The sequence below is a fragment of the Erinaceus europaeus genome, chromosome 10 (genome assembly GCF_950295315.1).
Source record: "Erinaceus europaeus chromosome 10, mEriEur2.1, whole genome shotgun sequence".
Taxonomy (NCBI): Eukaryota; Metazoa; Chordata; class Mammalia; order Eulipotyphla; family Erinaceidae; genus Erinaceus; species Erinaceus europaeus.
In genome coordinates, this window is record NC_080171.1 from 114,280,592 (window position 1) to 114,296,549 (window position 15,958).

Here is a 15,958-nt window from a genome sequence, read left to right on the forward strand (position 1 = left end):
AGGATCCCGGTTCGAGCCCCTGGCTCCCCACCTGCAGGGGGGTCACTTCACAAGCGGTGAAGCAGGTATCTGTCTTTCTCTCCCCATCTGTGTTCTCTCCTTTCTCCATTTCTCTCTGTCCTGTCCAACAACAACTACACCAATAATGATAACGATAACAACAAAGGCAACAAAGTGAAGAAAAATAGCCTCCAGGAGCAGTGGATTCATAGTGCAGGCGCCGAGCCCCAGCAATAACCCTGGAGGCAAAATAAATAAATAAATAAATAAAGTATATAAATAAAACAAAAATATGAATACATTACACACACACACAAAGCTTTAAATTGAGCTGTTTCATTGGGAGGGTGGAGCAAAGAGCTTCAGTGTTAGGCGTGCTATGGAGCCTTATAATCTCCTAAGCCACTATGAAGCATACATTTAAAGAATGACTTGGAAAATTAAAAATAAATGAATGAATGAGGTGTGTGTGTGTGTAAGGAGACACCAGGATCCCAAACCCTGTGACATCTGGGGCGGCCGGCGTGTACGTGCTGTGTTCTATCTACCACCCCAGCCCAGGACCTTTAGACACCATTTCCTTGTCTGTCTCTTTGAAGTGCTGCCATGTACATTTGTCTAACACCACTGCTGCACCAGACCTAACTTTCGTCGTGACGTCAGCGGGCTGACGGCACTTGTTTTGGTGTGTCTCCTTCTCTTCATGTGTCTGGCACAGCACCAGGGCGGCCCGTCCTAGACGCCCTCCCTCCCTCTGTGACACTCCCAAGTTGCTGTTTCTGAGTGGCTGAGGTGCTGACTTCCACCAGAGGGGGACAAGATGACACTCCCATCCATGAGCGGGCCAAGTGCCTGGTGTTTTCATCAGGAGTGTGGCGTGGCTACCAACATGTGTGTGGGCTGCCCAGAGAAGGCTCTCGGCAGGAGGGAGATGTGGCACACGCTAGCCCAAGCAAATACTGTCTGCATTCTGCATTTTGCTCTGTCTTGTTGCTGTTAGTTGGATGTTAGTTTCACTTACTAATTTTCTACTTTTACTGCTTGTGCTTTTGGTGTTGTAAATCATCACCACGTCCAACCTCAAGGAGTTTTTCTACCCTGTGTTTTCTCCTAGGAGTTTCATGGCTTCCGGTTTGATGTTTGAAACTTTAATGTAGGCTGAAAAATAGCTCACTGCTTTGCTCTGTGTGCAACCCAGGTTTGAGCCTGGCCCCACTGCATTGAAGGAAACTTGAAAGAAAGAAAGAAAGAAAGAAAGAAAGAAAGAAAGAAAGAAAGAAAGATGGAGAGAAAGAAAGGAAGGAAGGAAGGAAGGAAGGAAGGAAGGAAGGAAGGAAGGAAGGAAGGAAGGAAAAGGGAGAGAGAAGGGGAGGGGAAGCGAGGGGAAATTAGGGGATGGGAAGAGAGGGGAGCAGGAGGGGAAGAGGAAGGGAAAGAGGAAGAGAAGAGAAGAGAAGAGAAGAGAAGAGAAGAGAAGAGAAGAGAAGGGAAGAGAAGGGGCCGGGTGGTGGCGCACCTGGTTGAGCGCATGTAATACAGTGCACAAGGACCTGGGTTTGAGCCCCTGGTCCCCATCTGCAGGGGGAAAGCTTTGCAAGTGGTGAAGCAGGGCTGCAGGTGTCTCTCTCTATCATCCCCTTCTGTCTTGATTTCTGGCTGTTCCTATCCAATAAATAAAGATATAAAAAAATTAAAAAAGGAAAAGAAAAGAAAAGGAAAAGAGAGGGGCCAGGTGGTGGCGCACCCAGTCAAGCCCACACAGTACTAAGCGCAAGGATCCACACAAGACCCAGGTTTGAGCCCCGGCTCCCCACCTGCAGTGGGTCCACCTCACAATCGGTGAAGCAGGTCTGCAGCCGTCTATCTATCTCTCTCCCTCTCTCAATCTCTCTCTGTCCTACCCAATAAAATGGAAAAAATGGCCTCCAGGAGCAGTGGGTTGTAGTGTTGGCACCAAGCCCCACTGATAACCCTGGGGGGGGGGGGGGAGGGAAGGAAGGAAGGGAACTTTAATTTACTTTGAATTGATTTTTGCAAATATTGTCTGACAGAGGTCCAATTTAACTTTTTCTGCATGTGATTCTCCAGTTTTCCCAAAATTTACTGGAGAAACTAGACCTTGGTGCTGTGTCACAGACAAGCTGGTTATATATATATATACAGGAAAGGGTGGGGCTTCAGTTGTTTATAAATATTATTCCAACTGTGACGGCTGTGTAATACAGCCTGCGATCTGGAAGTGAGATGCCTTAAGTCTGGCGCTTCCTCAAGACTGCTTCGGCTATTTGGACACCAGTGACTTCACATAACTTTAGAACTGTTCCATTGTATGATAACTGTCATTGGAATTTTGATAAGAATCCCACTGGCTTTAATTTAGGCTGTTCTGGAGAACATAGGCACTTCAACAGGATTTTCCTTCCAGTACTGAGCACCAACACTCCTTCAGCTCATGTGTGACTTGGTTTCCCTCATCAATCAGTGTTCAGGTCTTCTTATTTGACCTCATTTCTAAGTCTGTTGTCTTGAACACTACAGAAATGGAATTGCTTTCTTAATGTATCTTTTGGCTAGTTTGCTGTTTGTAACAAAGAAATACAAGTTTTGGTACTGTATCCTGCCACATTACAGAGCTCACTTGCTAGCTGTGACAGGCCTTTTCTTTTCTAAAAATTTTATTTATTTATTAATGAGAAAGAAAGGAAGCAAGAGAGAAAGAATCAGATATCACTCTGGTACATGTGCTGCCAGGGATTGAACTCAGAACCTCATGCTTGAGAGTCTAATTCTTCTGCATCTAACCACCTCCTGGACCACTTTGTATTTCACGTAATCTTCAAAAGACCATTTAGCTTCTTCCTTTCTAAGGTGGATGCCTTTCATTTCTTTTTTTTTGTTTAACTGCTCAGACTAGGACTTTCAGAATGAGTAGGAGTGGCTAGACTAGGCACTTAGTTTTTTGCCTAACCAGAAGAAAAGTGTTCAGCTTTTTAGTTGAACATGGCTTGAGTTGTGAATCTGCTGTATTTGGTGCATACCCCTATACCCTCCTTATTGAGTTTTAGCATGAGAAAGTGTTGAGTTTTGTCCGATAGTTTGTATCTTCACTGTTTCTGCTGATAGATCAGCAGTTAATAAAGCCATGGTTCTTCTCTAGGTAATGTATCATTTCCCCCCTCTGGCTACTTTACAAATTTTCCTTTGTCCCTAAATTTCAGCAGTTTAAGATGTGCCCAAATAATAGATTTTATTGAATTTATTGTGCTTGAAATTCTTGAACTGGGGTCAGGTGGTGGCGCACCTGATTAAGTGCACACAATACAGTGTGCAAGGACCCAGGTTCAAGCCCCTGGCCCCCACCTGCAGGGAAGAAGCTCCACAAGATGAAGCAGGGCTGCAGGTGTCTCTCTGTCTCTCTCCCTCCCCTCTCTTCAGTGTCTCTGTCTCTAACCAATAATAAATAAATAAATAGAAATACAATAAAGAAAAGAAATTCTTGAACCAGTAAGTTTTTGCCTTTGCCAAATTAATCACATTGTTGATGCTATTTCTTCCAATACATTTTCAGAACCTAGGGGTGAATGTATTCACTAACTCAATTTTCTAATTGCACTATGCACTAATTTAGGATCAGATCCAGGTGTAAAAGTTTATAAACAATTTTTAAAAATTTTTAAAAAATATTTATTTACTTATTTCCTTTTGTTGCCCTTGTTATTTTATTGCTGTAGTTATTGTTGCTGTTGTTAGTGATGTCTTTGTTGTTGGATAGGATGGAAAGAAATGGAGAAAGGAGGGGAAGACAGAGAGGGGGAGAGAAAGACTGACACCTGCAGACCTGCTTCACGGCCTGTGAAGCGACTCTCCAGCAGGTGGGGAGCCGGGGGCTGGAACCGGGATCCTTACGCTCGTCCTTGAGCTTTGCGCCACCTGCGCTTAACCCACTGCGCTACCGCCCAACTCCTTATAAACAACTATTGTGGCTGACCACAGAGTTCACCCGGGAGGATGCCCACTTTGCCATGACTCAGGTTCAAATCATCCCCTAGCACAGTCTGTTTGTTTATTGTCATCACCAGGGCTTCACTGCTCCAGGACAACTTCTTCAGATAGACAGACAGAGACAGAGGAGAGAGGGAAAGACACCACAGCACCAAAACTTTCACCAGCGCCACATGGGCCAGGTTCAAACCTGGGCCACACATGTGCCCAGACAGGTGCACTATCCAGGTGAGGTATCTTGCCAACCCGTATCTGAAAAAAATCAGCCCCAGAGTGTTGAAGCCTGATCCCATCTCTTCTCTTCTCTTCTCTTCTCTTCTCTTCTCTTCTCTTCTCTTCTCTTCTCTTCTCTTCTCTCTCTCTTACACACACACACACACACACACACACACACACACACACACACACACGTCAAAACCTGAGGGCCTCAGCCCAGGAGGCACCAAACTCACCACGTACTAGGCTCACAAGCTCAGTGGTACTTTGATTCTCAGGTGCTCCCCAGCTTCCAGCTTCTCCTTGTTTCCCAAGTCCCCAGAGAGGTGTGTCCTGCCTCACTGCAGGTGTGCCAGTAAGCCTGGTGGCAAAGATGGCCTGATGTACACACCCCCTTATCCAGACTATGGCTCCTTGCCCAAATATTTTATATTATCTTTAAAAAAAAAAAATACTTATCTAGGAGTTGGGTGGTGGCGCACCTGGTTAAGTGCACGTGCTGCCATGCACAGGGACCCAGGCTCAAGCCCTTGGTCCCCACTTGTAGAAGGGAGACTTCACAGGTGAAGCAGTGTTGCTGCGGGTGTCTGTCTCTCTCTTCCCCTCTCTAGTTCTTCCTCTCAATTTATCTCTGTCCTGTCAAAATAAATGAGTTAATAAAAAAAGATCTACTTATCTATGTATTAGACAGAGAAAGAGAGCTTCACTCTGGCACATGCAGTGCTAGAGTTCCAACCTGGGGTTACCCCTGGACAAGTCACCACCCAGTTGTTTTTTTATGTGTCAGGTATTGTATTCACAGAACTGCACAGGTAATGAGAGGTCCTAAAGGGTGGTGTCTTCCCACACGAAAGGCTTGTGCTTCCGCCTCGGTCTCAACACTCAGACTGCCGCCATGAGGGCGCCACACTTAGGGCCCTCGCTCTGCCCGCTCTGCCCACTTCTGCACTCACTCTTTTGCTCATCTCCACACAGCACAAGCAGGGACACCCTCCTGGAAAGGACCAGGGCTCCACTTCCCTCTAAGCTGGCAGAGCTGCAGGATGTCCCTTTGCGCCTCTCAGCTAGCCCCGCAGGAATGAAAGAGGCCCCCAAGGGACCAGACTTATGTCCTGGGTTTCCAGGATCTCTGAGCTCTCAGCAGGATAATGTGCTTTATAGACTTTCCAAATATCTCAGCGCCGCTGACCTTTATAATTTGTTGAGCTCCCCCCACCCCTTTGGTAATCCTCATAAACAATTAATCCGAATGAACTGACTTGTCATTGGCAGAAATGACTGCTTCTATTTTTCTTTTCCTTTTGATAAAGAAACTTGCTCTGAAATTCTTTTTAAGGTCAGTGCATGAATAAACGAATGAGGGCTTTTCTCTGGGCATGTCTTTCTAAGCTCTGCACCATGCTAAACACTAGCTTTGTTTGTTTCTCAAAATCTTTGTTTATTGGATAGAGACAGAGAGAAGCTGAGATTCAGCGGGGAGACAGACAACGAGAGGCCTACAGCACTGTTTCATCACTTGTGAAACCTTTCCCCCTGCAGGTGGGGGCTGGGGGGCTGAACATGGGTCTTTGCACACCTGTAATATGCATGCTCTGTCAGGCGTAACACTCCTGGCTGGGTACCCAGCCTTATTTGTGTAGGTTTTTTTCCTTTTGGTTAATTGTGAGTGTCTTAGGTTAACATCAAGTAGTAGTATTTGGACTCGTTCTTGTTTGAAGCTGAGGCTGCTGACACGGCACCTCTCGCTGAGTCTCTCTGAGCCAAGCAGGGCTGGCCCTCCACGGGGACGACCAACTCAGCCCGTGTCCCTACTGAGGGTTTTGCTATTAAGGTGACCTTCTCCCCATGGGAATTAAGCTCCCAAATGTTTGATTCACAGATATTTTTCATGAACATACCATAAAGTTAGATCAAGTTACATAATCTTTTCGCCAGCCAGCTTATAGGGAACGAACACTTAAATCTGTTCAATGGACTATTTTCGGCCTCCCAAGTGGCTACAAAATCAGGAGTGAGTCGAGAGCCCCAAGGGCATGCTTGCTGGCACCCGTCCACACAGGTGCAGGCAGCATCAGAACGCTCTCTTCCTCGTGGATAATTTAAAAATCAGTCTTAGCACTCGGTGGGACTTTCCCACCCCACCCTCCAAACAGGCAGAACAAGCAGGCCATGGCCACCCACCCACCGCAGGTGAGCCACACTCAGAGCAGGTGGGGCTGAGCAGGTACAAAAGGGCAGCGCCCTGAAGCACACACCTCTGCAGCCTGTGCTGCCAGCACAGAAGGGCAGTGCCCATCCGAGTGCTGTGCTGTGCGCCGGCTCAGTGGAGGTTGGGGCGGGCTGCCTCAGCAGGCTGCTCTGAGCCTCAGGGCACCTGTGCACATGGGACCCTTGTACTTCCCTGTGGACACAGAGCATGCCAGCAAAATGAGAGCCTCCAGCACAGCCAGGGGACAGGAGGCGAGCTGCAAGGGGAAGTGGAGGGCGGGGACTGAGTTCTGAGGAGGATGCCAGTCCTGATGGCTCTTACCTTGGCTGGCTTCTGGCTGCAGGGAGCCTGGAGGAAGTGGGGGTGACGATTGAGGGGCCTCGGTCACAGGATGCTCGGCCACAGGGCAGATGATGAACCACCTCTTCCCCGTGTGCAGGACTAAGGGCAGGGCAAACACAGCAGAGTGAGAGACCATTCTCCTAAGGCAGGAGTGACACCAGCACCAGACCTGCTGCGGGGGTCTTGGGGGACCCCTTTTTAAAAAATATTTATTCCCTTTTGTTGCCCTCGTTTTATTGTTGTCGTCGTTGTTGGATAGGATAGAAAGAAATGGAGAGAGGAGGGGAAGACAGGGAGGGGGAGAGTAAGATAGACACCTGCAGACCTGCTTCACTGATTGTGAAGCGACTCCCCTGCAGGTGGAGAGCCGGGGGCTCGAACCGGGATCCGATCTTACGCCGGTCTTTGCGCTTTGCGCCACGTGCACTTAACCCACTTCGCTAACGCCCGACTCCCCCATGGGGGACTCTTAACACATGTGGCTCTTTCACTAGCAGAAGTGTGTGCAGGGAACCCCAAGTCCCCAGCCACAGTCCTGAAGGCTTTCCTCTAGGAGAAAGGTAAACAGGCACTATGGAGGGGCTTCCGTCTACTTTTCTTACGTGGGGGCAGGGGGAGACAGTCCACCCAGGGTGCTCCACATGGGCTTAGTTGCTAGGATGCCTGAGGCATCATCAGTGGAGGGGAAGCGCTGCCCAGGGGGCCTTCATATGACAGCGGGTTCCCTCTGGAGCCAGCCCCCACCTCAGCCGACCATGACTCCACGAAGCTTTGGCTGTCCCCGGGAGGGTGCTCCAGGGACCAACATCCCCTTCCCAGAGCAGGGGCGGAACTCTTCTCACAACATGTCAGTGGGACTCTTATTGAAGTCTGGGTGCAGACAGACATGAGGCAAGTAGAACTAGCCTCCCCCCCTCCCCGGAAGGTCTGGTGAGACAGTATGGCCCAGGAGGCAAGGCAGACCTACCATTCTGCTGATACACTGGGGCGTTCGTTTGGGACTGCCGACCCTCCTGGAGGAGGTAAAAGAACCAGACATCAGCCAAATACGCACAACAAACGTGCCCTTTAGAGCACGTGGTCTGGACAGCCCCGGGGACTCAGATGTTTCCAGTTGCCCAGCAGCCCCCATGGCAGTCACAGTATGGTCCCTGAATGGCCCCCTGCAGAGCCCCCCAACCCCCTGGCAGACTCACCTCCCCATCACCCAGGCTACAGGTGCCCAGGTGTGGGGGGCTGGCCCCTGGGTCAGAGCTGCGGTCAGCATCCGTGTCCTCACTCAGCATATCCTCTGCCTTGTCCATAACATCCTTCATCTGCTCAATGAATGTCTCCCGCTCGGCAGGCAGGATGAAGTCGTGCTCCACCTGCAAGGCACACGCAGCCCTGCTCTGCCCCAGGCCCTCGGGGACACCCTCAGCGGACACCCTCAGGGGACCCGTCTGCACTGGGGGCTGCACAGCTCAGCCAGGCCGGCCAACGTGCAGGGCCTGCCCCCTGGAAGAGACCTCAGAGGTGCCAGCCAGCCGTGCCTGGAGCAGCGCCAGGCCAGGGGTGCAGGGAAGGTGAGCAGAGCCGGGTCATGGGCTCTGCCTGTGGCCGCTCCCCACACGGGAGGCGTGGCAGGACCTCACCATGTAGGTGGCGATCTCGTCGGGTGCATCCCCATCCAGGTCAAACTTGAAGGTCACCATCTTATGGTTGTGTGTCTCCAGCTGGCATTCCACCATCTTGTCGCCTGTGTTGCACACCTGTGGGACACTCTGTCAGTCCAGGGGGCCAGCAAAGGAGCAGAGGAGCTCGGCGCCGAGGCACGCGCACCCTGCTACTCACGTTGAGGATGGTCAGCCGGGGTCGGCTGGTCCTCTCCTGGCGGGAGCGTGTGCGCGTGGACCGGCGGTGATGTTTCCGGGAGCCCCTGCCTTCCAGCTTTCCTGTCCCAAACATGCCCTCGCAACTGTCACTCATCTCTTTTCCAGAAGTGATGTCAGATCCTCCATAGCTGTGTGAGAAACAAAAGCACTGTGTGGGGCACCAGCAAGAATACCCCAGGCCGGCCTCAAACAGGACGTTCCGGTTTGGCTCAGTTAGAAAAGCTTGAGGCTCAAGGGCCAGGCAGTGGCGGCTCTGGGTTAAGTGCACCTATGACCAAGCACAAGGACAGAGGTTTGAGCCCTTGCACCCCACCTGCAGGGGGTCTGCTTCACAAGTGGTGAGGCAGGTCTACAGGTGTTTCTCTGTCTCCTCTTCTATCTCCCTATCCTCTCTCAATTTCTCTCTGTCCTATCTAGTAAAAAAAAAAAAAATTAGGAAAGAAAAAGGGGGCCTGGGTTGTAACCTACCTGGTTGAGCACACATGTTACAATGCACAAGGACCCAGGTTCAAGCCCCTGGTCCCCACTTGCAGGGGGAAAGCTTCACGAGTGGTGAAGCAGGGCTGCAGGTGTCTCTCTGTCTCTCTCCTTCTTTATCTCCCCCTATCCCTCTCTATTTCTGGATTTCTCTCTTTTTTTAAATAAATTTTAAAAATTTTATATCTTTATTTATTGGATAGAGAGATAACCAAAGATCGAGAGTGTAGGGGGAGATAAAGAGGGGGAGAAGGTGAGAGAGAAACATAGAGGGAGAGAAGGACAGACACCTGCAGACCTGCTTCGCCACTTGTGAAGTGACCCCCCCCACACACAGGTGGGGAGCCGGGATCCTTCCGCGGGTCCTTGCACGTCACGTCATGTGTGCTTAACCCGCTGTGCTATCGCCCGGCCTCCTATTTCTGGCTTTCTCTATGCAATAAATAAAGACAATTTTTTAAAAAAATGGTCACTAGGAGTGGTGGATTTGTAGTGTTGGCACCAAGCCCCATAACTGGAGGCAAAAAAAAAAAAAAAAAAAGAAAAGAAAGAAAGAGAGAGAGAGAGAGAGAGAGAGAGGAAAGAAGGAGGAGAGAAAACCTTGAGGCTCTGGAGGCATCTATGCCCGGGAGAGACCCCTGAGCCTACTTTCAGGGCCCCGATGTTCCTCTCTGACACACCGCATCCTAGATCATGTCAGGTCACAGTGTCACAGCAGGTTCACACAGAGTTCTGGGTCTGACCCAGAACCACAGTTCCTCCCCTCAGCCAACCTGTGACTTGGGCCCATGACTCATTGTATATGAAACAAAAACCCTCCAGTGCCTCAGTTTCTCCATCTGTGCAACAGCAAGGGGAGCATAAAATATGGGGGTCATGGTTGAACTTAAGTCTGCAAAGTCCAAAGATCATCAGTGCCTGGTCACCAAGAGGGTGGGGTGCAAGGTCACTCACTCCCTAGAACCAGTTCCCTCCCCAAAGGGATGTTTCCATGACCGGGAGATGGCAGGAGTGCAGAGGCCAGGAGCTGGGAGGCCCAGGATCCTGCTGGACTCTTCCTTGCCCTCCAGCCTCCTCAGCCCGCAGGCCCACTAACTCTCCAATCTGGAAAGGTCTCAACACTGCAGGCTCGCACCTCCACCATGAACTAGAACAGAACCAGATATGCCTGGCCACCAAATTTCAACAAGTTCTAACAAGTCCCCAGAGGAGCACCCCCAGGTCAGACCCAGAAACAGGTGACATTTGAGGACAATGCCCAGGGCAAAGCATGATGGGGCGGTTACCTCTCACAGCTCTGCGGGAGGCCAGGCAGCTTGTCCTGTGAAGCCTGCTCCTAAAACAGAACATCAGGAGAAGGATGGGCCACACCTGCTCTCTGCAGGCTTGGAGTCCCCATCCCCACCCTCAACTAGCCAATTACAAGGGGAAGCTTGGTAGGAGGCCTTTGACACTATCGAACGCTTGAGCCAAGAGGATTCCACAAGCCCAGGGGTACCTCTTTTCCAAAAACGGTGACCTACTCTGATGGTCCCGAGAGGGAGTACACAGGCCAGGAAGGCTTGTCACAGCTCCAAGGAAAGGGCTCTCCAAATGCATGTATACAGCCATGTCCCACCTGCCACCTCCCCTTGCGTGTAAGGAAACTATGGCCCACCTGCAGGGGGAAAGCTTCACAAGCGCTGAAGCAGGGCTGCAGGTATCTCTCTCCTCCCCCCCTCTCTCTATCCCACTCTCCTCTCAATTTCTGTCTATTCAATTATTTTATTTCATTTTTATTTTTTAACCAGAGCTCTGTACAGTTCTGGTTTATGGTGGTGCAGGGGACTGAATCTGGGACTTCGAAGCCTCAGGCATGAGGGTTTCTTTGCATAACCATTATGTTATCTACCCTCTACTCTATCCAATTATATATATGGAAAATGTGGTCTCCAGGGCCCAAGGAGGAAGAATGGAACAGCACCATGTGGTACCCCAGCACACAAAACCAACTTCAAGCCATGAAGCCCTGCCTTCTAGGTTGGAGAAGCACAGCCATTGTGTAAGGGGCTGCTGTAACCGAGTGACCAGCACTAGGGGCCAAGCCACAGGGGACTGGCACACACCTCTGGGGCAGGTTCCACCAGAAGCTGGACAGGCGGACAGGGGCCAGCAGTTATGGGCCCACTAGATAGCGGTGGGTTGACAGGCGGCAGGACTGTCGTGGTCTGGACGGGCACACTCTGAGCAGCTGTCACCACTGGGGGCACCAAGGAGCCAGCGTGCTGAGGCAGGAGCTCAGGGGCAGCTTGGGGCAGCACTTCCGGCAGAGGTGGGGAGAGGACTGTGGAGGGTGGCACCAGCATGGTGGTGGATGACACAGGTACAGGTGCAGTGGGGACCTGAGCGGTGATGTCCATGGCATATGGAGGTGGGTGGCCAAGCAGTGCCTGGGAGCACGAGGGACAGAGAGGGCTGTCAGAATGCCAGTCGTTCTCTTTGCTGAGGGATCTAGGAGCCTGGACGAAGCAGGCAGCCCTCCCCCCTCCCGCCCCAAATCCAGGCAGTGAACAACTCAGGGGTGTGGGCCATGTGGCCGTCCCTCTCCAACCCACCCAGCTCCTCAAAGGCAAGATCTGGCTTCAGAGCACGGGGGTGTATAGAGACGACAGAAACAAGAGCCAGTGCTCTTGTATAAGCTGTGCACAACACAATTAGTACCAGTGCCTACCCCCACCCTACCAGGCCTGGGCCGCATGCTGCGCCAAAGTCTAAGTCCTACAGCCACAAGCAAAAGGAGTCAGGTTGGGCAGGGAAGACAGCATGATGGTTTCACAAAAGACATTCATACCTGCGACTCCGTAGTCTCAGGTTCAATCCCCAGCACCACTATAAGCTAAGCAAAGCAGTGCCTCTGGCCAGTTGGTCTCAGTCTCTCTCTCTCTCTCATTAAAATAAAATACATATATTTTCTAAAAGAACCATGGTGGGTGGGAAGATACAATAATGCTTATGCAAAAAGACTCATGCCTGAGGCTTCTAAGTTAAGTCCCAGATTCAATCCCCTGTCCCACCATAAGCCAGAGCTCTGGTTAAAAACAAAAATAGAGAGAGAAGCACAGAGAGCTCATGGGATACAGCACGTGCCGTGCCATGCATGTGGCCCAGGCTTGAGCCCAACACCACATGGGCGGTGCTATGACACCAGAGAAAGCTCCAGTGCTGTGGTGTCTCTCCCCATCTCCATCTCAATGAAAAAGTGCCCCAGGAACGGAGAAATCACCCAGCTGCACAGCAAAAAAAGAGCAATGGGCTTCTGTCTGACCTCCATGTTCCTCTTTTTGAAAGCTCTCAGGGGAAAGCTTCCTACAGAAGGAGGCCCCCAACCTAGAAGGGCAGGAGACCCCAACTGCCCCCGATCAGGACCGAGGTTGAGATCTGCTGGTGTGAGACAGACTCAGCACAGTACATACGGTCACACCCGGAAGACTAGCTCACCAATACGCAGAATAGCCACCAGCCCTGGCTGTGATCTCTGAGTGTGCAGCACCTTCTCCAGATAACGGGTGAGCAAGAGACTCAGGACCTGGGCGACTGCCAGGCCTAATACTACAGCCCTCCCAGAGGCTTCTGCTTTCCTCCTGCCCAACCTCTGACTTTCCCCAGAATCAGCCTTTTGGGATATGCCAGCCTTAGTCTGAGCAATGGACCAGGTGGCAACCCACTTGCCCGGGGACAGTGAGGCAGCGGGCTTCCCCACCCCCTCTAGTCCTGCCAAGGAGCTGTGCCTCGCACACCCCATGCTCAGTGTCTCCTGGTGCCTGCAGGGCAAACCCTGCCTGGCGGGTAGGTTACCTGGCTCCCCGCGCCGACAGCCGGAGCAGCCTGCTCAGGAAGGCGGGTGAGACCCGGCTGGTGGGGTTGAGACAGCAAGGGGGGTGCTGGCTGCATTGGGGGCGCCGGCTGTGTAGGGGGTGTTGGCATGGGGGCAGCCCGTACAGTCTGTGCTGCATGGAGGGGGGAAGGAGGGACATCGCTGGGTACCATCTGCGGAAAGGCCGCCGGGTACATGGGCTGGGCCGGGAGCTGGGCCATGGCAGGGTGAATGGACAAGGTGGCCACGCCCTGCGGGGCCATAGCCAGCAGAGGGAGGGCAGTGGCGGCAGCTGCCACATTTGGCATGATGGTTGAGCACGGCACGGCCAACGGTGCCCCAGCAGGGTGGGGCAGCTTGACTGCCTGCAGGGGCAGGGCTGGAGACGTGGGCAGGGGGGTGGCGGCGGCGCTGAGTGGGAGGCTTGGCAAGATGACAGCCGGAGAGAAATACTGAGATGGGGGAGGCATAGGGGGCCCGCTGGCGGCCGGCAGGTCAGGGAGGCCGGCAGGGAGGCTGTCGATGGCCGCCAGCGGGGCGACGGGAGGAACGACAGGAAGCGGAGGCATCTGAAAGAGACAGGGGAGCGGGTGAGCCCCCAGGCCAGGCGGCCTGTCAGTCTGCATCACCATCACCTCCAGGCTTCTGCCTAAAGCACCTGTGTACGGCTGCGGCCCAAGGAGACCCAAAGGTGAAGTCAATGTAAGCGCAAACCACATGACACCGTCTCGAGGAGAGAGGAGGCCTCAGAAACACAGAAAGGGCCCCATTGAGCATCATCCCAGAGGAGCCCATACCAGGTGTCTCTGTGGACAGTTAGGATACAAAGGAGTCACGGAGTGACCGTCAGCTCTGCCACTGTGTGAAAGGCTGGGACCATCACTGACCCCACAGACTTGGAGTGGCTTTGCCCCACCCCCCACCCCAGGCTATGGACATATCTGAGTCTTTCAGATCCTCTCCCCCTGCCCGCCAAGGCCAAGGTGCTGTTCTCATGCAGTGTAGGGACTCCTAAGGCTTGAGGGGTCTGGAAAATGCCTGATGACAGACCTATGGGTTTCTTTAGCCTCCAAACCTTTCAGCAGAGTCTCTGATAGCTCTGGCTTTAAAACCAAGCCTTTCTGGTGGCACGCATATAAGCTCCCCATAATACGGGCCTTGGTGAAATTAAGGGGCAGGTCAACATGCAGACCACCGTGACCACAGATGAGTCAGGTGACGGTTAAACTAGACACTGAAAGTAACTCAATGCAGGTGCGACAAGGACAAGGTCAGTGACAGCCAACGTAAGAACCTTCTACATGAAGTGGCAAGCTTGGCCCTGTCATCCTGTCCCAGCTGGGCCCACACATTTTTGACGAGCATTCTGGGAGTTTGGCACATCTGCCAGACGTGGTTGGAAAGCACAGTTGCTGCCAACAGGACCCCAGACGGCGACCAGGTAGGTGGGAGTACCTGTGGAGGAACTTGAGCCAACGGCTGCAGGGGGGCTGGTGGCATCTGGAGAGGCTTCAGCTGAGTGGGGGCCACCACCTGGGAGGTGGGAGTCAGGTATGGAGGCAGATGAGGGGCTACTGGCTGCAGGGAGCCCACTGGCTGTGAGGCCAGCACCTGTGGCAGAGGTGTGGGCTGGGCCAGCGGAGGAGGCTGCAGGGAGAGAAGGGGCCTCTCTTAGACCACTGCCCTGCAAACAGATGCCTCGCATGTTTGGGTGAGACAGAAAAATATACGCAATCACACACACATGTACACATATGCGTGACACATGCACCCAGGCACACACACAAGCATACACCCATCACCAAGTTTGGAGCCCAAGACTGGCAGGTCTGGGATAAAAGTTCAGAGAGAACAGATGGGGTCCCTCCAGACACTGAGTCTGAGTTCTGGGCTGTGGATCTGTGAACTCCACAGACCCAGAAGCCCACCCCTGCTCCCATCCACACCCTGGGGAACTGAAAATCAGGAGAGAAGGGTATGAGGCCTGCCTGGTCAGTTTAGCTCACTGTCCACGACAAGGGGTCACAGTGAGGGCTGCATAGAGCGGGGGAGGCCAGAGAGACCGGGGCACTGACAGCGGCCATCTAGAGAGGGGCCCACACTCACCTGGTGGCCAGTGGGTACTGGCTGGCCCAGGCCTGTGGGCACAGGGGCACTGGGCTGCGGCAACACGGGAGTAAAGCTCAGTGCTGGTTCTGGGAAATGCTGCTGCGGGAGTGGAGGGTGGGTGGGGGGCGGGACGGAGCCCACTGACAAGCCGGGCTGCAGAGAGGAGAGACATATGTTCATGCGTCATCCTAAGGATCCCCCCACCCAAGCCCTCACTAGTGGTATCGAGGCCCTAGGCAGGGCACCGTAGCTCACCACTCCCTACCTCCATCCACCATCCTGCTAAAAGATGCTTTTCTGGGAACATGACTTTACAGAACTCATCTGAGATGACCTCTAAGACAAAAATACTTAGTTCCCAACTAGAGACTATTCTTGAGGATTAGCTTTGTGGAATATTATGCAACGATGAAGAAAGACCAGTCTAGGGATTTTGCATAACTGTGAAGAGATACTCTGACATCTAGTGGGGGGAGATGCAGATGCATATGCCCCGTGTCTGCAAGAAAATAAAGACACAGGCGCGTATGGCTCTTGTCTGTTACCTAAAATAAGCACAGAGATAGTCAGACATTGAGCAAACACGCTACATAATAATGGGAACAAGCAGTGGGACTGCGCCAAGAGAGGGACATTCTACAGGACGGCAACCTACTGGTGAGCTAGGTACTAAGAGGTGTGAGTCACCAGCCACAGCACAGAGACAAGTGACAAAGAACCAGGAGTCAGAGCGCTGGCTTCTTGAACTACTAAGGAGCCACTGCTGTTTGCTTCAGTCTCAGGTGCAGTGATGACACTGGGTTTGTTTTCAGGATTCCTAACCCTATAGATATAGACTGAAATGATTCCAGGTAAGACCCTTCCTCTGTCTGGGAC

The 15,958-nt window shown here is 52.3% G+C and overlaps 1 protein-coding gene across 7 annotated transcripts in view; it reads right to left on the reverse strand.

Moving 5' to 3' along the window:
• Positions 1-15,958, reverse strand: part of WNK2 (WNK lysine deficient protein kinase 2) — a 99,554-nt gene that overhangs the window by 28,221 nt on the left and 55,375 nt on the right. For 5 of the 7 annotated variants that reach the window (XM_060200562.1, XM_060200561.1, XM_060200560.1 and 2 more), the window contains exons 10-19: positions 15,080-15,235; positions 14,429-14,620; positions 12,955-13,542; positions 11,226-11,549; positions 10,407-10,456; positions 8,603-8,771; positions 8,404-8,520; positions 7,966-8,136; positions 7,737-7,782; positions 6,749-6,868 (exon numbers count right to left, since the gene is read on the reverse strand). In XM_060200562.1, coding sequence (XP_060056545.1) covers positions 6,749-6,868; positions 7,737-7,782; positions 7,966-8,136; positions 8,404-8,520; positions 8,603-8,771; positions 10,407-10,456; positions 11,226-11,549; positions 12,955-13,542; positions 14,429-14,620; positions 15,080-15,235 — 1,933 coding nt within the window. The remainder of the gene's footprint in view (positions 1-6,748; positions 6,869-7,736; positions 7,783-7,965; positions 8,137-8,403; positions 8,521-8,602; positions 8,772-10,406; positions 10,457-11,225; positions 11,550-12,954; positions 13,543-14,428; positions 14,621-15,079; positions 15,236-15,958) is intronic. The other 2 variants (XM_060200563.1, XM_060200564.1) reach the window with 2 other exon arrangements.